The sequence below is a fragment of the Sander vitreus genome, chromosome 21 (assembly GCF_031162955.1).
Source record: "Sander vitreus isolate 19-12246 chromosome 21, sanVit1, whole genome shotgun sequence".
NCBI classification, from domain to species: Eukaryota; Metazoa; Chordata; class Actinopteri; order Perciformes; family Percidae; genus Sander; species Sander vitreus.
In genome coordinates, this window is record NC_135875.1 from 10584782 (window position 1) to 10605155 (window position 20374).

Genomic DNA, 20374 nt, shown 5'->3' on the forward strand with positions numbered 1-20374 from the left:
ATTGGTAGCATCTTCAGCCGCTCCATATGGCTCTGTTATTTGCAGTGCAGCAAAATCAGATGTTTGCATATTAGAATGAATTTACATTGTACCTTGTGTATCTAATTAAATGCATATTATTGTATTTAAGCCACAGATGACACCTGAATCAACTTGCTGCTGTATTTTTTATTTGCAGATGACAATAGATGCTCCAGACTGCCTCAGGTGGTCTGTCTACCCACAGTTTCCATGTTTTATATGTGTGTAATTATTTATCCAAAAGCTCACTGTGGTTCATGTGTGCTGAAAGACAAATGTGGTCTAATTGGCCCCTCCCTTTCTGATTCCAACGCTCTGTGAATCAGGAAGCCACAATACCCAGCCTGCTCCTCCTCCTGCTCCTCCATGCCCCTTAATTACAATGACTAGTTTGATGGATTAAGTTGACTGTATGCAAAGACAAGGTTTGGGGGCTGAAATCACTGCTTAATGTACCCACCTGAACTGTGTCTATCGCCACTTTTTTGCGGTGCATGTCCCTCGTAACAAATGTTGCTTTAAATGAATTGATTGAGGCTTCTTTTTACTCGTTGCTCTGGACGTGGGCCAAGATACAGGCTGTCTAGCACATTAGGCACCACCCCCCTTTGCAGGTTTGAAATGTGAGCTGCCTGCATTTTTTCCCTCTCCTCTCTCCCTCCTCCTCTCCCCTCCCTCCCTCTCTCCCTTCTGGCGAAGTGGCTGTGGCTGCTTCTGTGTGATGTGTGTATTGGGAGAGCAAGCAATGGATCACTAGACAGAAAAAGAAGATACATCAATAACTGCTGCATACATCCGAGGTGAGGAGATAAGCATTTGGTTTTCTCTCTCCCTCTCTGCCTGTCCTCTTCCCCCCCCCCTCTCTCTCTCTCTCTCTCTCTCCTCCTCCCCCCCTCTGTATTTAACCCTTTACTGCTGCAGAAGCCGGCTCCTAATTTTGCTAAATTATATGTGACAATACGCACCTTTCTTCTTCTCTGACCATGTGTCCTCCTTTTCTCCTCATGGCTGTTAGTGCTGTATGAAGTTTCCTTTTTTTTTTTCCTTTTTCTTTTTTCCAGCTTATCCCCGTTTTCCCTCTCATTGTCTCTGGGGTATTTGTTGCTTGAGTGCAAAGAAGCCGGTGGCAAGTACAGCAGGAGCCCATTAGCAATGACTCCATCTGTGATTGGTTTTGCCTGCGAAACGGAGAGAGCAGCCATGAATAATTGATGTGTATTGTGCAGTCAGTCACTGGACACGCAGGGAGAGAGGAGAGGAAAACAGAGAGAAGCTGCTGCCCTGAGACACCGAGGGAAACGTGGGGGAAGAGGGAGGGAGGGGAGGGGAGGTGAGAGAGGAAGAATGTTAGAGAGAAGAGAGGAAGGTGGGAGGGATAGAGAGACACAGAGAAAGAGCTTTAAAATAGCTGCTGGTTTCAGTAGTGCAGAGATTAAGGCTGCCCTGTATCGCCTTTGTTCTGCTGTTGCAGATTTGTGCTCAGAAGTGTTTCTTGACACATGAGTTCCCCCTTTTTCCGTGCAGTGAAGAGTGAGAAATAAGCAGGGACATTGCTGGAGTTAGTCTGGTTGAAATGCGGGTGGCATTTTAGACATGGAGGGGGGGGGGGAGTTTTCGCTGCTGTGAATAGGACAGAGCTGCAAAGCTGTAAGCTGTCAAAAGGAGGAGACAACAGTTAAAGAGGGTGTATTCAGTGACAAGAGAGAAGGTGGACCTGCTGCTGCTGAGAGTAACTTCACATTATTTTACCCCTGGGGGGGCAGATAGAGGGTTGGTTGCTGCATTGGTGGGTGCAGGCACCCTGCCACGTCTTAAACTAACGGAATGGGGTTTGACAGTATGACAAGTGCCTCTCAGCGCCCCGCGTGATAGAGTTGCAACAGCTGACTGACGCATTTGACCCACTTACAGCTCACACAGAAGGGGTCAAAATGGCCTTGATTATCTCTCTGAGTCGAGCTGACCTACTTGAGGTGGCGTTTTTTGCGAGACTCTTGGCAGTTTATCACACCCACTCCCCTCTGTGCCACACAGCACAACCAGCCAGGCTCACTACAGAGACACGCACACATTTTCTCCCTATGTAGTAATTCACTAGTTTCAGATCAGGGATTCAGTGTTGCTCATGGTCCAATCATGTTTTTGTTTTTTTAAATAGGAACAACAGGTTTAAATTTTAGACATTCAACATTCATTGAGATGCTAATGCACCTGCTTTGTTCAACTTAAAGGAATGCTTCACCAAAAATCTATCATTTGAGTATTATTACAACATACAGATGAATGACAGAATAGTGGAAAAAGAGGGGTTTTTGGAAGTTTATTTGGACATTTTGGATTTTTTGCTGTGATTGTGAGTCACCATCAAATCCATGCAAGCTACAAACTCTGTTAACGAACAGAAGATAGATTTTGGGTGGAATATCCCTTTAATGAATGAGTTCCTGTTAAGAGAGACATTTCTTTCTCCTATTGACTTAACTTGAGAATTATTGGTTGGTTGGTTTCTTTATTGTTCACTTGGCTTTCTCTCTACTAAGAGGGGTTTTGTTTAGCTGTACAGTAAAGTCCTGGTTTTGGAAATTTTGGTGGAGGGTGGCAGGGCCAGCGATACCAGCCGATCAGTGTAGTGGATCAAGAATAATGATATTTTTAGGTCAATGAACTCCAAATAGTCGGTTTCACTGGAGGTTAGTGTGGAAACCCAGTAACGTTTGGTGAGAGCACAGCAAGTTTTGGTTAAAAATAAATAAATAAATGTGCTTCATAGACAAATATTTGTCCTAACCAAAATTTGTCACAAAAATGGTACAAAGTGGTGGCCTGACAAGCCAGACCCACATCAAGGTGTTGGGTCTGGGAACTCACCATTGGCAGGGTTGTCTTTCAAATTCCCTCTGCACTCATAGCCAACCAGAGCAACGCTAGTTGATAGATTAAACTTTTGCTGTATCCGGTCGGCAAAACTCAGAACACAGCTTCCTTAATTAAGAATGACTTCAGTGCTCCAAGTCTTCCAGAGTCGCGGCCAAAGCCGATTTGAAATACCACTGTTCGCCAGCAGCAGCCATCTTCTTTGTTTTCAAGTAGCAGGGAATTCAAGCGGAACCGTCACAACTCTTCCGTCCTTATGTTAAGCCCGCCCACCGACTCTATACACGATGTGATTGGCCTGACCAAAATTTGTTTTTTCCAGCTCGCAAGCCAACGGAGAGTTGCTAGACTGACCCTGGCTGCAATTTGCAGCCAGAGTAGCCAGGGTACGCTAGGGTGCGTCTAGATTTCTAGGCTAACACAGTGGGTGTGATCTCTGAAAGTACTAATCAGAGTATTAAAATTGCATTGATGTCAGGTGTCAGGTGTAACCGTAGGTAGAGTTTCCTCCTCACATCAAAGGGGGAACACAAGCGTATCCTCCTACTTGTTATTCTTGCTGTAAGTCCTTTAAAGAACAAACAACAGTAACCAAAAGCAGGCTTCAGTGGGTGCACTTTCATTTGATCTTAATTTATGATCAATCCCATACAGTAGGTGGAAAGTAGTCATACATTTGGCATGGATCCGGTATTAGAGTGCAGAGCAGTGGAAACACTTAACTTGGTCTGTATCTACAGCAGAGTGAGTTACCCTTCTGCAGAAAGCAGTCAAGGCCTTTATACAATCTTTTATATGTGTTGTTCGGAAAGCAGTGCAAACTTGCTGTCAGATATCTGCGTCCTCAACTGGTAAGAACCAGAAAATGAGGCTGAGACAGTTATGAGAAATTACGCATGACTGTATTGTACTCTTCCACACGTCTATGGCATAACCCCCCCACCTGTACACACAAACGATACTTACACTTAATTGCTTAGCATAGAATTATAATCAAGCCTCGTTAACTGCTCGGATAAAGAACTACATATTCAATCAATAGTAATAGAGAAGTGTAGGCTCATTGATTAGCAGATACGCTATAGTAATTAGGTTCATCACTACAGATAACTATAACTAATAATAATAATAGTGTATTTAGTCATTTCTTTAGTGTTCAGTAACAGGAATGTCATGATGTGATCAACAATCCTTAAACTGTCTTCACTCGATATTTTCGTCATTTTGTACCATAACACAGTAAAAGTACCATTCTATTCAAAGTGTTTTGCATATGTAAAACATATGTATGTTCAATCATTCTCTCCTCTTCTTAGTAGGTTTTTAGTCAGTCTGTGAATAAAATAACCTGATATATTTCTCAATCACCCTGTAATCTCATAGGGTTTGTGTTTGAATAAGGGAGAAACCCCTAATCAAATGTCTGTCATTTACTGAATATCTTTAGACATGTTTGAAAAGTACAGTAAAATGTAAAATTTGAACCCTACAGAAACCAACTGCTGCAGGAGGTGTCAGTCTGACTCAGGTACTTGCTGTGTGTTGCACAGGAAACTCATGCACATTGGCTGAATCCAACCAACCATCCTCATCACAGTCCTTGCATTATGTCCTCACACTGAACTGTGTCGACATACTGTACATGGAATGACATCAGATGTGCTTCTTTTGGTTGGTCATTTAGAAAAAGGCTACATGGCTGCTGTTGTGTTGTCTGTCGGAGTTTTACAGTATGAAGCATGTCACACATGTTGTTTCATCATCTTGCCTGCGTCACAGTTCACACTTGTGTTCTCGGATGTTCATTGAAGTCATTAACAATCTAAGTTTATGCCTTGTTCTTCTCGGTGATTTGTATGTTAATTAAACCCCCCGCCTACACACACAAAACAGTAAGAGTTGTGAACAGAGCTTACATCAGAGTCAGAATAATGTGATGAAACTTTAATGATCGCTGTAAGGAAACTGGGACAACAAGCATAAATGAGAATATAGCATATGCAACATAGTTTCAGTAGGGGCCACATATAGAAGGGCAAATCAAAATGATACATTATATGATTTTATTTTTATTTGTATGTAGACAAAGTACCAGCAACTTAACTTAGACAATAAGAATGTATAAAGTAAAATAGAATACTTTTTTTTTTAAAGACGTCTACAGTGTGAAATTCATTATGCCCTGTATAAAATAGATTTTAAAATTATTCAATTTCAAGGAATAAGAATATGTGAAAATGAAAACAATGCACATTATTTGCTATATTTGTTTTTTTGAGGCCGTGCATACCATTTGGCCTGAGTGTCTATCATTAGAAAGCTTTTTTTATTCACATACTGCACTGTTGCACATATGGATGACTCTAATGAACCTAGAGGGGTGCCGGGACCCGACCCAGGCTCCTCCAGTGTCTGTTCCGTACTGTACGTCTAAAGGGAGGCTTTGTCACCAGGCCCACTGTGAAAAGGTCGCAGGTGAATCAGCCACCAGCGTATGCTGCCATGACACTACCGGCCCTGCCCAGCACCCTGAGGTGGGCACTAGTCCGGGCACATCTGCTCCATGCCTAATTAGTATCATTGTAGACGGGGGCTTAAGGCTGGGCCTTCGCTAATAGCAGCCTGTTGCTCGGGGAAACAGTCTGGCTCCTGTAAGCAGCTTCTTTGCAGGTCTGCTCATCTTATAATCTGGTTGCAGAAGTGCATGGTTAATAGCACACTCTGTGCTGGCCTCACTGTGCAGTTGGCTGGATGTTTTTCCCTTTTAAAGGGCCATGGCAGTAAGTGTTTTTAGCTCCTTAATTACAAATCACGTATGTATTATATTTTTACTGACTGTTTTCAAATACATGCTGTACTTTTTAATGTATATTTTCCTTTTTTTCCACTCGTTTTTGCAGTATGAAAATCAGTTAGCCAACTCTTGAAACTTTAGTTGAATGATATTAATCACATAAAGTTTATTTATATAGCACTTGTAGAATCTTTAGAAAAGCAACATAAAAAAGAATTAGTTAACATTTAAAATTAAAGGTAACAATAAAAACTGGGAAAATAGACAAAAGAATGAGCATTATGTCTGTTTAAGTTAACTGAAAGTTACATGATCACTACATGGTAATGCAGTCCCAACTTGCAAGCTGCAATGTTACTTTGACCAAAAAGCACACTAGTGGCCCTCTTTTAACGATCTAATCGCACGGCGTGAAGTGCCTGGCGCAGGTGCGTTTAGGGCGTGTACTAATCCACTTTTGCTAGTTTAACGGTGGAAAAAAGGGTCCGTGCGCCAGGCGCATGGTTCAAAAGGGTTGTACTTAGTGTCTTAATTAATCATAGGTGTGTTTTGGGCGTAACATGCAATAAACCAATCGGAGTGTCATCTCCCATTCCCTTTAAAAGCCAGGCACGTTTTTACCTTGGCGCATTGTGATTATGATGGCGGATTTGCTAAGCAGGAAGGAGAGAAGAAAATTGCAATAGGTTAGCTGTTAAATATGATTCTTAGTAGATGTGCTAAAACATGTGAAACCACTGCAATGGCTCTTTGAGGAAACTTGACCTCAGACACTTAACACACTGTTGCCAGATTTTAGCTCCTGAATTAAGACATAAATATGTAGGTTTGGAAGGAGTTTTGCTCCCAATGAGCTTACGGTAGCAGAGAGCGACATACAGTAACAGATTGCATATTGAATGTTGGTCGGGGAAGATGTTTGGCTTAAATGCACAAGGAATTAATTCTCACCAGGGGGTGAAATGCTATAGATTTCCACCTCTGTGCTTTACAGGGACCCTGAATGGCATGCCCTGTTTTTAATGAAGAGATTATCATTTAAATCACTGGCCTGCTTAGACGAGGGTTTGGTTCCTGTATATCCATGACCAAGAAATGTCAGTCAGAGTGATGAGATCTGCATAAATCATCTTGAGATTGTGGCGTATATTGTATGTTCCAGTTGGTATTCAGTTAGTGCCAAGTGGATTACTTTAAAGACATACAGTATAATCTTTATCTCAAATCTGTATACACAGATTTAATTTTAAATGTCTTATCTTTGACATTTAGATTTTTATTAAGAAATCCTGCATTTTTATATCTATATAAATCGAAATTTGGATCACAAAGTGGTTAGCTGGATATTTTGATACTGAAGTTATTATGGCAGCAGGAGTGGGAAGTTAAGAGGAGAGAAGGGACAGCTTTTGTATCCATCAGTCTTAAGAGGTTTTTAATGTTGCAACAAAGACTGCAGGATGTCACAACAGCAACCCAGAAACACCAAATCTGCAGCATTTTCTTTTTTTTTCCTTGTGCCGCTTGCCTCCACATGGCCACATATGCTTGTGGCCTCAGTAAAACCTTTCTGGCATGAGTCCAAGCGTCCCCCCTTCTTGCCGGATGGACATGGCACGACATTGTGGCCATGTGGCCAGCAGGAGGCTGTATTTAAGCCGGGGCAGCTCTGAAATGGGCCATAAAACCTAGCCAGCAAGTCTGGCTCCCCATGAGGCAACGGGCCTAAGTACTCATTGACAAGACTCCAACATCACTGACTTCTGAGCAGCAGAGGAAATAATGCAAGAAAAAAAAGCAGCAGACAAAGATGAGGTGCAGACAGGAGGTGGTTGTTTTATAACCGTTAACGCTAATGCTTTAAATCCAAAACATATATTTGCTTTCTCATACTTTTCCACTGCTACACACTCACTGTCATTGTGATTATTTAAATTTTTTCTCTCTCAGCTCATTTTCACTTAATGAAATAGCTCCTTGACTGCCTATGTTTAAAGGACCTCGGGGGAAATATGTCACATTTTGATGCCACATGGCAGCCATGACATTCACATGTTTCCACTTCACACATCCTTCCCACTTCATCAGCTTTCTGAAAACATCAATCACCCTGAAATATGTCATGAAATGACTCATCCAACTTTAAAATCTTAGTAACTGAGCTAATGAAGTCAGTTTACAGACTCAGTTTTACGACACCCAGTTCGCACTCCCTTCCGTGCCAAAGTGTTGTAGAGTTGAGAGGGTGACCAGAGAGGGAAAATGTGTTCCACCTGTGAGCTTACATCTAATTATCCCCGATGGATAAACAAGTACTGTAGCACAGTTCTGGTCTGTCATGGGTTGACAGGTCCGTAAACTGTTATACCCGCTCCTCAAAAGACTGCATGATGGACGAGTTGCTTCCATTTCATTATCAAATTGGCGTTGATGAATAATTGGTGGCATCTGTGAAGAGACAAAAGAGAGATTTGATGGCTGTGAGGCAGGCATCCATGGCTTTGTGATGACTGTGCTGAGTGCTGCGAGGCAGAGAGGGAGATGATTTACAATCCAGCCGGTAGTTTACGCAGGATAGCTGTAAGTGAATGTCATAGCAACCAGTTATTCATGTAGTTTTCCATATATTATGGGATAAATCCCAAACATTTACAGTTCCGGGAAGCCTACACAAGTGTGGAATTCTTTGGCTAAAACTAAACATGGCTGTTTTGCATGGCCTCTTAGGTGCTTTCAGTAACCAGGGAGGCTAGGGCTCCCTAGACTCTGTCTTATTTTAATTGACTTTGGCCTGCAGGAGGCTTGTGTCTATTCAATCCTTTCTGGGCAGAGAGAGAGAGAGAGAGTGTGTGGAGGGAGGAACAGAATGTGATTAGAGCTCCCTCAGAAACTAAAGAGTGCAGCCCACTGGAGCCGTTCTTGTTAGTTTGCTCATGGTCTTTGTTCTCCTTTCAGCCCTTCTGGCTAAATGTCTTCAAACAAGCCGTTTGGAGGTTGTGATTCTCCCCGACAGGTTTAAAGCAAAAACTGGACTTCGTTGTTACAGTTTGTATGGGAATTGTGAGGAACTGCTACTGATAATGTGAGTGTGATGTGATGACTGGATGTATACTGTATGTTTGTGTGGGCGTTAGTGACCAAGCCATGTGGGACAATGCCAGGTGGGAGCCGGGGTTGACAAGGGAGCAGGTGTCTATTAGATACAGAGCAGAGAGGGAGGGAGGGGAGGGACGAGGATCATAAGAGCTCTTGGCATCTGCCTTACCTGCTGCCTCCCATACAGTCCTCCTGCCAGTAAACCGAGAGAAAGAGTGAGGGAGAAAAGGAAAAAGATGAAGAGTAGAGAGAAATGTGTTGGAGGAGGCAGCAAGTAAAGGAGTGACCTTTGGTAGCCATTCATGTTGTGTTTGTAGAATTATCCTCTCCCACAGGTTGTTCGTGCAGCACTTAGCCACTATTCATCGTGGTGGTGTTGCATTTGCTGTACATCTGTTTTAAAGGGTTAACTCACCCAAGTTACAAAAACACATTTATTTTATTCCTGCCTCCACCCTAAAACAATAGAGGTGAATGGAATTGCATTTGTCGTGCTCAAAGTATGGAAAAATGAACACAGAACATGTCAACATTTTTTATAGGTACTATTGCTTTGGTGAGATGGATTTATAGTTGATGTAAGGGGATAACACATAACAGGAGTCTCACCGTAGATACCTGGAGCATATGTTTTGATTTATACTGTTGCTCCACTGCAACAGTAGACAGATTTTTTGTTCATTAGCCTATTGTCGCCACAGTAACTGTGTTTACATTCCAGTCACTTTGTAATACGAGTGACATTGGGGAAGTCTGTCTTTTTTGACTTCATGCTTAATGTTATATTCACTCTCAACAATCTCTACAAGCAGCTCAAACTGACAAGTCACCGTTCCGGCTGTATGTGACATATCCGTAGCTGCCATAGCCCCGACTTGTAGTTACGTTTTTGGGAATATGCACATCAGCTAGGATACCACTTGGCTACGGAGCCTACGCACGCAGCTACGTAGCTCCATTGAAGACTGTTCAACAAAACTGTTTAAATTTGAATACAAATTACTTTGTTTCTGGAAAGAAACTTTTTTTTCTTCTTTTTTTTTTTTTTTTTAACAAATATTATTTTGAGCAGCACAAATGGAATTCTGTTCACTTCCATTGTATTGGGGTAGAGACAGAAATGAGTCCGATATCTCAAAACATTGGCAAACTACAGTGGCTAGACACGATGTAATTTGGGTGAACTGACCCTTTAATCTAGAAGCCCTTTTCGTTTGGTGGAGCCAAAAGAGGCAGAATAAAAGGTATTTCATCAGCACAGTTTATCTCTGTTTCTCCTGTCTGAATGTGTGGCAAAAGTTGGGGTGGGGGAGCATTATCATTGGAAAGAACATTGAACAACTGTCAGGGATGCAGTCCATGTTGTTTGTCATGTTTCCCTGGGGCTTTATAACAGAGAGTGAAGCTGGAAGCTGCAGGCCCAGCCACTGAACCACCCATCTAGTCCCAGCAGATGCGTTTACCGCCCCTTCGCCTTGGCTGACCATCAGGCTGCACAGCTGAGCACCAGAATATCAATACGGCTCAGACTCAGCCGGGCCCCTGGGACTATCTACAAGGCAAACAAGATAGGCTCCTCTCCTTATGGGAGACAGAGACCCATAGCCGCCAGGGAGACCAATGTAAACAGAGCAAAAAGATGCTCTGTAGCACCAAACGGCAGTTTGATTCACTCCAGAATAGTCATTTGGAAGAGCTACACCTGAGACGATTATCTCCAGTTTTGGCTCTTCTCAGGGAGGAAAACAGATGAGTCTATTGAAGGACCGTCTGTGGAAGGAGAGGAGAAGAAAAACAGTAATCCTTTTGTGTTCATCATCCGCACTGTCCAAAGAGATGCATGGGTGAAGGAGGAGGAGGAGGAGGAGGAGGGAAAGACTGTGAGGTGTTGGCGTAATGGGTTGGCTGTTCCTCCTCCTGTCATATGAAACCTGAAGTTTATCCTCTGAGTCAATGACAGAGCTCTTCTCCTTTAAACAGGTTGGTGCTCAGCAGAGGTGATAATTTTGTGTGGTGATAAGCCCTTTATGTAATGGTGGGGCAGAATAATTCCTCTTTAAGTGGCAGCGCTGGTGCTTCCCTCTCCTTTTTTTCCTCTCATTCCCTTAAATATGTATTGTCATTTCACTGCTCAGCTCAACGCTGTTGTTGTTTTTGTCCTGCAGCTGATGTCGGCCTTGGTGTGAAACGAGAATACTGTCCCCTCAGCCAGACGGCCTCACGGTGGTACAGTTATGGGATAAATTGTGGAGACATGTTTATCAACATAGAAGAAGTGCAAGTTACCCCTTGTTGGAAGAGAATAATGAGACCTAATTGAGCTGTAACATGCTGGCTGGTCGCCAGGCCCTTGAATTTAAAACTCACAATCAGAAGGGGGTCTGGGAAGAGGGAGGGTGCTGTTGAAACACTGCAGGACGTTCTAACATAGATGTGAAACTTATAAAACTAGCACTTGGACCCGGTTATATTTCATCAAAACTAACCTACAAATCGGTACATCTACCTGTGAGTGTGATGTTTTCAGTAGAATAGCACCTCAGAGGCCTTTTCTGTCAACCAAAGCACAGCCGCGGTAAAGTCAGATCAATCCTCTGGAGGAACAGCACAGCCTGTCTCCTGGCACCTGCCTTGCCAAGAGCAGGAGGCAGGAAGGAGAGGGGGGGGGGGGAAGAAAAAGAGAGGGAGCATAAGTGGGTGGGAAGGAGGAAAAACCCAGCTGCCTCTGCGCCTGAGCCCTGTGCTGCTTTTAAAGGAGTGGAAGGGAGGGGAGGGAGAGGAGAGGGAGAGGCAGAGAGACTGCTGGCACCATCTGTACATGTCTTTTGTATTCCAGCCCTCATCTTTACACAGAGCGAGGCTGGTGTGCTCAGTGTTCAAATGAAAGGAGAGGATGTGCCTTTTGGGGTGCAATGCTCTGAGAAGAGAAGGTGTGTGTTTGTTTGCCGATGCTGAAATTCAGTTTTGTCCTCGGAAATTCGGCGCACTCAGAGGACATCTCGTGTCCTATTTATTTTACCTCTACAATATAAGCCAGTGTGGTGTCTTTCCTTATGTGTGTGTCAGTAGGCTTGCAATGTTTGCAAGCACTTATGTGTGGGCAAATCTCTGGGTTGCCATGTTTGTGATGGGAGTCAGAAGCTTTTGTTTGTTCCTCCCTCCCATCAGCCCCATTAGCCTGATGCCCCCTCTCTCACTGACTCACTCAACGTTTTTTTTTTTTTATCTCCCTCTCTGTCCCTCCCCTGTCCCTCTCTGTGTAATATGTGCTATAGCAGCCTATCCTTGCATGTGGCAGCAGGGTGGATCTGCCTGCGAGTACAGCCTGCACTGTCTGCTGTCATATTGACGTGGCTTTTTGTGCGAACCGCAGCTGAAATCACCAAGAGTTCTGTTTAACCCCCCCTCCTTCCCTTGCTCCTTAGTCAGCCTAGAAGTGCTGTGAATCATAAGAGGAGGTGGCTGCCCTGCTCTTTGATTGAATCCACATTCCCTTTCTCTTCTGCCGCCGCAGAGAGAGGCTAGAAGGAGACAGGGGAAGCGAGAGGGAGAGAATAAGGAAACAGGAGTCTTTTGTAGTTGGCACAGTACAAAAACATGCACTGCAGATGAAAAGCATATGATTTGATCAAACACTCTCTTAGGTGATGGCTACCTAACCAAGCGGCTCCTTAGGAAGGTAGGAAGGTGGAGAGGAGGGAAGGGCTGGAGTCCATCTGCAGGCCCAGAGTGAACCCTAGTGGCTGCAGTAGAGCTGCAGTGACATAATGAATTTAAAGCTGGTATTTTATATTGCAGCATAAAGGTGCCTCCTTTTGTCTCTTACTGTAAGATGAGTTTTCTAGTATACAAAATACTAAGTTGGTCTCAAGGAATCCCTCATCTTACATAGAAAGTAAACTGCTTCTCACCTGGCAATATATGCATTTAAATTAACTAATAATGCAACACATTTTGGCTGCTTTTGGTTAGAAATAATTGATATAATTTGGGGTTTACTTTTCTTTGTCAATTTATTGCAAACACAGAAAATGCACTGAGAGAATCCTAAAGGGAAAAATACCCTCACAGGACAGACATACATTTACATAAACTGCTACTGATGAAGACTAGCCTGAAAAGAGTGGCAGACAGTGCACATGAGTGGATACAACAATCAGGTTTAAAAGACAGCAAGACATTATAGAATAAGAATTAATAATAGAGCAAATAACTATTAAAAGATGAGAATGATATGGAGCAAGAATCCGATACCCAATCGGATAAAGTGATACAAGTGTACAAACAAATGTTATTTTATTCTGTTTTATTCATCGGGAGAAGTTCTATGCGGTCACTGTTTGCATTCATTCCCCCACAGAAAGTCTTCATGTACGTATTTTCCTGGAAATAGTAGTGAATTTAATTGCAAATCATTGAAAGCACAAACAAAAATGTGAGTAAAGAGTAAACAGGCAGCTAATGTGTACCTTGCTGCTAGCATGGATATAAATAATAAATTTAACCTTTAATTTAATGTGGGGAAAAATGACCCTTCAGCTGTTCATATAAACAAACTAACTAAAAATTAATACGAAAAATACACAACTGCACAACCGCATTTTGAATACAGTTTAACCTTATTCAGCAGATCATTTCAGAAAAGGTTCTCACATTTATTTTCTCACACATCTTTAGTAACATTTGTTATTCTTTCTCACCTTATAGGATGCTTAAATGTTAAATGTTGTTGCATAGTTATGTGGGCTGACTGGCAGTGAATGTAGACCTATTCTGTTTTAAAGGTACCTTGCACAGACAGGACTCCTGGTTTTGTCATAGTGTATTTTGCACAAAGACCTTACACATCATTTTGTCAGTCAGGCCATTGCTTTTTTTTCCAGAGCTTCTGTTCTTAAGTTGTTGTTCCGTCTGCCCTGCTCGTCTCACATAATCAGTTTTTGCAGCACTTGCAATAGAGGGCTGTTACATCTGCAGTTATTTCTCACAGGATTCCACTGATACACTCTTCCTCTGCTCTCTTTCCAGCTCTTCTGTCCTCGTGGTGTGAGGAGCTGGGACGTCTCCTCCTCCTCCGTCATCAGAAGAACAGGCAGAACGAGCCTCCGGGAAAAGTGCCCATGCAGCCCCCTATGAGCTCCATGAAGCCCGGCCTCTCACACGGGTCAGTGTTCACACTGCTGCGCTTTTTGGCTTGTGTGTGAGGTGTGTTTTTGTGTGTGTGTGTGTGTGTGTGTGTGTGTGTGTGTGTGTGTGTGTTGGGTGTGTGAACAAACAGAACAGGCCCTTTGGGTAAGCCCTTCCTCTCTACATGAAGCCTGGTGTTCCTTATGGATCAGTGACCAGACAAACTGCCAGACTAACTGCTTGTAGCACAGTCAATAGGGACAAATTGAGAAATTGAAAAGAACACATGGTGTGTGCATTTCAAGAGGAAGAACATGCTTATATTTTATAATCCTAACAATAAAACCGTTGTCTTTCCCTATCGTTCAGCGAATGCAAATATACTTACTACACCTGTACTAATGTACACAACAAATATGTGTGCAGTGACGCAGGCCACATTTTGATTTGTCTGCGTGATGTGTTTCTATCCATCCTCAGCAGAGATGGGTCTTTTCCCTACGAATCAGTTCCCTGGCAACAGAACACCAATCAGCCTCCAGGTTCGTTGTCGGTGGTGACTACAGTCTGGGGCGTGACCAACACGTCGCAGAGCCAGGTGAGATCCCATACCTGTCCAACAGAGTCTGTCTGAGTGGACTGCATCTGATCGAACCACATTTCTGTTCTTTTAAAGTGCTACTGCAGGAGGTTTCTCATATTCCTATATTCTGATTTTTAGTTTTTCTGCCTTAATATAAATGCATCCAACATTTACATCTATCTGTATGTGTATATGTCCAACAGGTGTTGGGAAATCCCATGGTCAACAACAACAATCCCATGAACCCTGGGGGCAACCCTATGGGCTCGGGTATGTCTGGTAACAATCCTGGGATGAACTCTTCTCAGTTCCCCGGTCCTCAGCAGCAGTTCCCAAATAAAGGCAACTCCAACCAGGGCTACATGCAGCAGGGCATGTACGGACGACCCAACTACCCCGGAGGAGGAGGCTTTGGTGGCAAGTAAGTGGACAGTGGATTAGTACCTGTCATTGCAAAGATTAAAATTGCTAAGAAGTCATTTTGACTTTTGCAATCCTCCAGCATGATGGTCTGAGCTCATTACCTATATTGTGTTGCTCTTTGTCATAGTTACCCTGGAGGGCCTAACGCTGGACCCGGAGGAATGGGCATCCCTCAACACTCCCGTGCTCCGTCAGACTTCACCCAGCCTGCCGCTGCTGCTGCCGCCGCGGCAGTTGCTGCTGCTGCCGCCACAGCAACCGCCACTGCCACAGCAACCGTAGCTGCCCTGCAGGAAACCCAGAACAAGGACATGAACCAATATGGACCGGTAGGACATGACAAACAACTGATAGCACTTCACTGACTTTGCCTTTCAATACTAGCAGTAGTACTAGAACAGGAAGCTAATAGTTGATTTAGACTAAGTCAGTGTTAAGGGTGAATAGTTACTGAAGTAGTAATGGAGCCAAATCGCACATTTAGCCATAACAAAAGCTAACAAGCACATCTTTTTTCAGAGGGTAGAACATTTTTGTCTTTTGTGACTTTTAACTCTTTTCACGAGTAAAATTTGGCACATTGACATTCAACTCAGAGATGGTTTATTGACCCCATTTTGTCTTTCAGATGAGTTCCTCTTTCCAGATGGGACCAAACCAGGCGTACAACAGCCAGTTCATGAACCAGCCAGGACCCCGCGGCCCTCCGTCCATCCCTGGGAACATGGGCAGTGGCATGAATGCATCCAGCATGAGCGGGCCCCCCATGGGAATGAACCAGCCAAGGGGCCAAGGCATGGGGCCTTTTGGGGCTCATGGCCAAAGGATGCCCCAGCAAGGCTATGCAGGACCCCGGCCTCAGGGCATGGCTATGCAGGGCATGAAAAGGCCGTACCCAGGGGAGGTGAGTCGATGTGAATTTAACACTTTCACCTTCAAGGTTCAGCTTGTTAGCTGTATGTTGAATATGTGTTTGTCATCTCTGCATCCACAGCCAAACTATGGTGGGCAGCAGTATGGACCAAACAGCCAGTTCCCTAACCAGCAGGGGCCGTACCCCTCACCTAACCCCTCGAGGCCGCTGCCGTCCCCTAACTACCCTGGCCAGAGGATGCCAGGACAGCAGCTGCAAGGCCAATACCCCCCACCCAGTGGTGCTATGGGACAGTACTATAAGGTGCAGTAATACTGCTATTCATGCATATGATACTTATTTTGATTATCATACCAAAAACCTTTTGGCAAGGTGTCAGCAGTTTTTTGGTACAAATAATAGAGGTTAATTTGGAGAGAAAAATAATTTCTAATCCTGTTTTCTTTTTTTTTATTACAGCAAGAGCCACCTTTTAATGGTCAAACGAATAACTTCTCTGGGAGTGGATATCAGTACAGCCAGGGTAATATGAATGGGGTAAGTCCATGTTTGTATCAATTATCATTCTCTTATGTTGTGCTGATTATAGTCCCATGAACATTTGATTTATAATCGATTGTCTTCAATATAGCCACCCAGACCGGTGGGTAACTACCCTCACTCCCCAGTGCCAGGCAACCCCACCCCTCCAATGACCCCAGGAAGTAATATCCCTCCATACTTGTCGCCAAACCAGGACGTGAAGCCACCCTTCCCTCCTGACATCAAACCAAATATCAATGCTCTCCCTCCTCCTCCAGGTCAGTAACTGGAAAATTTCCAATGAAGATATCTTAACAGTGAATTATTCCTTTAAAAGTTCATGATAGTCTGACCTTGGCTCTTCTTCAACCAATGCAGCCAACCACAACGAGGAGCTGCGCCTGACGTTCCCAGTGCGGGACGGGGTAGTCCTAGAGCCCTTCAGGCTAGAGCATAACCTGGCTGTTAGCAACCACGTCTTCCACTTACGGCCTTCTGTACACCAGACGCTCATGTGGAGGTAAGACATCGTGCACTGAATTAACGTACAGTATATTTTTTTATATTCTTCCCAGATATTTTTTCTCCTGAGAAAGCTTTGTGATACAGTCATTTTCATTTTACCTAGTCCTGTGGCCTCCTGTTGACAGTTGCAGTTTTAGGTCTTTTAGGTCTCTGGAAACAGTTAGCATTTCATATAGTAAAGAAATCTGGCTCTTACCTCTCCAACAAAACATTCTCTGGCTCAGGCTTAGTAATAGGGATTTTCAAAAGATTAAGAGAGAACAGGGGCTTAATGGAAGAGAGATAGAGAGCAAGAGAACTTAAACTGTGTTTAAAGTGGTTACGGTTCTTGAGATTAGGTGGAAATACAAATATGAATGTGCAAAAAGAATTTTAATCCCTGATTTAGTTCCTGGCTGTTGGTTCTTGGGGCTCACAGTGTATGTTTTGGGACTATTTGGTCAAAAAGACCTAGAAGTACTATCCCATGGGATCCCACAGTCACCTCTAGGGTCCGCACTATTTTCCTTTGACATGACCAGCCTTGTACACATAATCCTTATACATTTAAGCCTCATCAAATACCTCTGGCATAGATGGGTGGGAAGCCAGTGAGGGATCATCTTCATGTTGCTGCACCAACAACTTGCATTGCAGTGAGCAGTGGGGTTAGCATTGACAAGGACAACGATGCAAGGAGAAAAACACATATTGTGCCCACCAATAGTTATGTGGATGATACCCAACTATATCTCAGTTCAACGCCCAGTTCACTGTTCTGCTGAAACAGTCTGCATAAAACGGTTTCCAAGAATCTCAATTTCTTTGATTGTTCTTTTTGGCGTCTCTGGCCATTTGATTCTCAACCAACAGGGGAATTAAGTTTTGCATAAGTCCTATAGTATAGAAACAATGGGTTTTCTCCAATTACTGTTAACCTTTGACAAGCAGATTGAAAAGGATTATGCAGTTATTATGTCTGAGAATTATTCTTTCTTTAAATCAATCATTCTCATTTAACTTGGAGGTCATTAATGCATTGAATTAGATTATTGTAATTCTTTCATATTGTGAGATGACATCATCTTATATTTAGCCTCCCATCACTGGTGGTCTGTTTGTTTTAGAATTGATCAGGAGGTTGGAAAGGACGAAACATCAGACTGCTCCCACAGTAACATTTATTAATGAATATCTTTTCTTTTACTTGTCTGCGCAGATCAGACCTCGAGCTGCAGTTTAAGTGCTACCACCATGAAGACCGTCAGATGAACACCAACTGGCCAGCTTCGGTCCAAGTCAGCGTAAATGCCACACCGCTCACCATCGAGCGGGGCGACAATAAGACCTCCCACAAACCCCTGCACTTGAAACATGTATGCCAGCCAGGAAGGAACACGATCCAGATCACAGTCACTGCCTGTTGCTGTGTGAGTACAAATCTCCAGTACTAATAAAAAGAGGTTTATACAAATCCAGATGCATAAAGTAGTTGCCAGATAATAAAAGTTAGACATAAAAAGATCTACCTGCAAATGATATTAAATGCTAAAGCTTAGAACAAAATAAAAAAAAATCTGGTTGTTTTTTCTCTCTGGATACACATGTTGAAACTGTTAAACTAACACAACTTAAGAGGATGTTTGTAATAGTGACAGTGATGTTTCCTCTTCCAGTCGCACTTGTTTGTGCTGCAGCTGGTCCACAGGCCCTCAGTTCGCTCTGTCCTCCAGGGCTTACTGAAGAAGAGGCTTCTGCCTGCAGAGCACTGCATCACCAAAGGTATACGCAAAAGAACACGGTCACATTTTGCACCCTAATGTCCTGATCGTTCTCAGAGCCCTTCCTTACGCACTATATTTGTCTCATCCTGCCTCCCAGTTAAGAGGAACTTCAGCAGCGTAGCAGCGTCATCGGGGAACGCAGCGCTCAACGGAGAGGATGGCGTTGAGCAGACGGCCATTAAGGTTTCTCTCAAATGTCCAATCACCTTTCGGCGAATACAGCTTCCAGCAAGAGGCCACGACTGCAAACATGTTCAGGTGAGCCCTGACACACACAAACACAAACACACTGAGAGTCAGGAAATCTGATGCCCGAAGGGAAGAAGGGTTTTAAAATATTGTACTTGTTAACAAATGTAACTTTCTTTTCTTCTTGCAGTGTTTTGATTTGGAATCGTATTTACAACTGAACTGTGAGCGGGGGACATGGCGATGTCCTGTATGCAAGTAAGTTTATCAAGCTGAAATACATAACAGTATTTGCCCCATCTATAGTTTTGACTGTAATCCACATAGGTGTCTCTCTCAGCATTTTAAGCCCTGTCTCTCCTCTTTGCTCAGTAAAACAGCGTTGTTAGAGGGACTCGAAGTGGACCAGTACATGTGGGGAATCTTGAACGCCATTCAAAAGTAAGTTGGGAACAAATTTGTGTAATGCAAATAATATATTTCTCTTCATTTCCTTGTATCTTAACTATTTCATTTGTATTTCACTAGCTCTGAGTTTGAGGAAGTGACTATTGACCCTACATGTAGCTGGCGGCCGGTAGCTATTAAATCTGATATCCACATCAAGGAGGATCCAGATGGACCACTGGCCAAGAGGTTTAAGACTATGAGCCCCAGCCAAATGATCATGCCCAATGTGATGGAGATGATAGCTCAGCTCGGCCCCGGGCCGTCACCGTACCCATTATTATCTTCTCAGCAAGGGGGCAACAACAGCGAATATGGCAGCCAAGGTAGGATACAATACATACCTTAAATATATATAGTATACAAAGTCATGGTACCTCAGTAAACATCTTCTAAATGTTAATGGTAGTAACACTTCAAAAGTAATGTAAAATAACTGTAAGAAATGTACTCATGTATTTACTGTTTGTCTGTTTTTTATTCTGTGTGCTAGGCAACAGTTACCAGGGGCACGGGAACTTTGACTTTCCTCATGGCACCCCTGGTGGTACATCGATGAATGATTTCATGCACGGTCCCCAGCTTTCTCACCCACCTGACATGCCCAACAGTCTGATGGCCCAAGACAAGCCACTCTCACACAACATGCCTGACTCAGTGAGTTCTCCCAGCATTTAGTTTATCGACTCTGCATTTCTGCCTCTGTTTGTCTTTTCATCACATTTTTCCCTACACGTTTTGCTTTCTTGTTTATCTGTTAAACTATTTGTAAGTGTGCTATAGAAATCAGGTTTGAATGTTTACTTCTTCATTCTAACAATGATTTTATGGATATAAGGAGACATTTGATAGCAAAGATGTTCCCTGTCTCTCTACAGATACCTCACTCTGCCGGCAATGACCAGTCACATGGTCCTCTGCAGAGCTTACATGCATCTCCACACCCTGGGAGCCAATCAGGGCAGCAGCTACACCACAGCGGGCCTCCTCAGCCGTCACGACAAGCTCCGCCTCCTCAGCAGCAACAGCAGCCACCCGGCCCCAACAACCATCCCCACGGCGACCTGGCCTTCAACCCCTCCAGCAGTTTGGACAGCCAAGCAGGGTCGGACATGCCTGAGCCATCTATAGACGTG

General features: G+C 43.5%; 1 protein-coding gene across 4 annotated transcripts in view; it reads left to right on the plus strand.

The window, feature by feature from the left end:
- The window catches only part of LOC144536204 (zinc finger MIZ domain-containing protein 1-like), a 110719-nt gene that overhangs the window by 86665 nt on the left and 3680 nt on the right, over window positions 1-20374 (plus strand). For 2 of the 4 annotated variants that reach the window (XM_078279218.1, XM_078279219.1), the window contains exons 6-22: window positions 13814-13949; window positions 14393-14510; window positions 14699-14916; window positions 15046-15247; window positions 15547-15822; window positions 15913-16095; window positions 16252-16329; window positions 16424-16592; window positions 16693-16834; window positions 18038-18248; window positions 18495-18600; window positions 18700-18860; window positions 18982-19049; window positions 19164-19232; window positions 19320-19564; window positions 19732-19895; window positions 20117-20371. In XM_078279218.1, coding sequence (XP_078135344.1) covers window positions 13814-13949; window positions 14393-14510; window positions 14699-14916; window positions 15046-15247; window positions 15547-15822; window positions 15913-16095; window positions 16252-16329; window positions 16424-16592; window positions 16693-16834; window positions 18038-18248; window positions 18495-18600; window positions 18700-18860; window positions 18982-19049; window positions 19164-19232; window positions 19320-19564; window positions 19732-19895; window positions 20117-20371 — 2801 coding nt within the window. Of the gene's footprint in view, window positions 1-724; window positions 822-13813; window positions 13950-14392; window positions 14511-14698; window positions 14917-15045; window positions 15248-15546; window positions 15823-15912; window positions 16096-16251; window positions 16330-16423; window positions 16593-16692; window positions 16835-18037; window positions 18249-18494; window positions 18601-18699; window positions 18861-18981; window positions 19050-19163; window positions 19233-19319; window positions 19565-19731; window positions 19896-20116; window positions 20372-20374 lie in introns of those variants that run through there. The other 2 variants (XM_078279221.1, XM_078279220.1) reach the window with 2 other exon arrangements.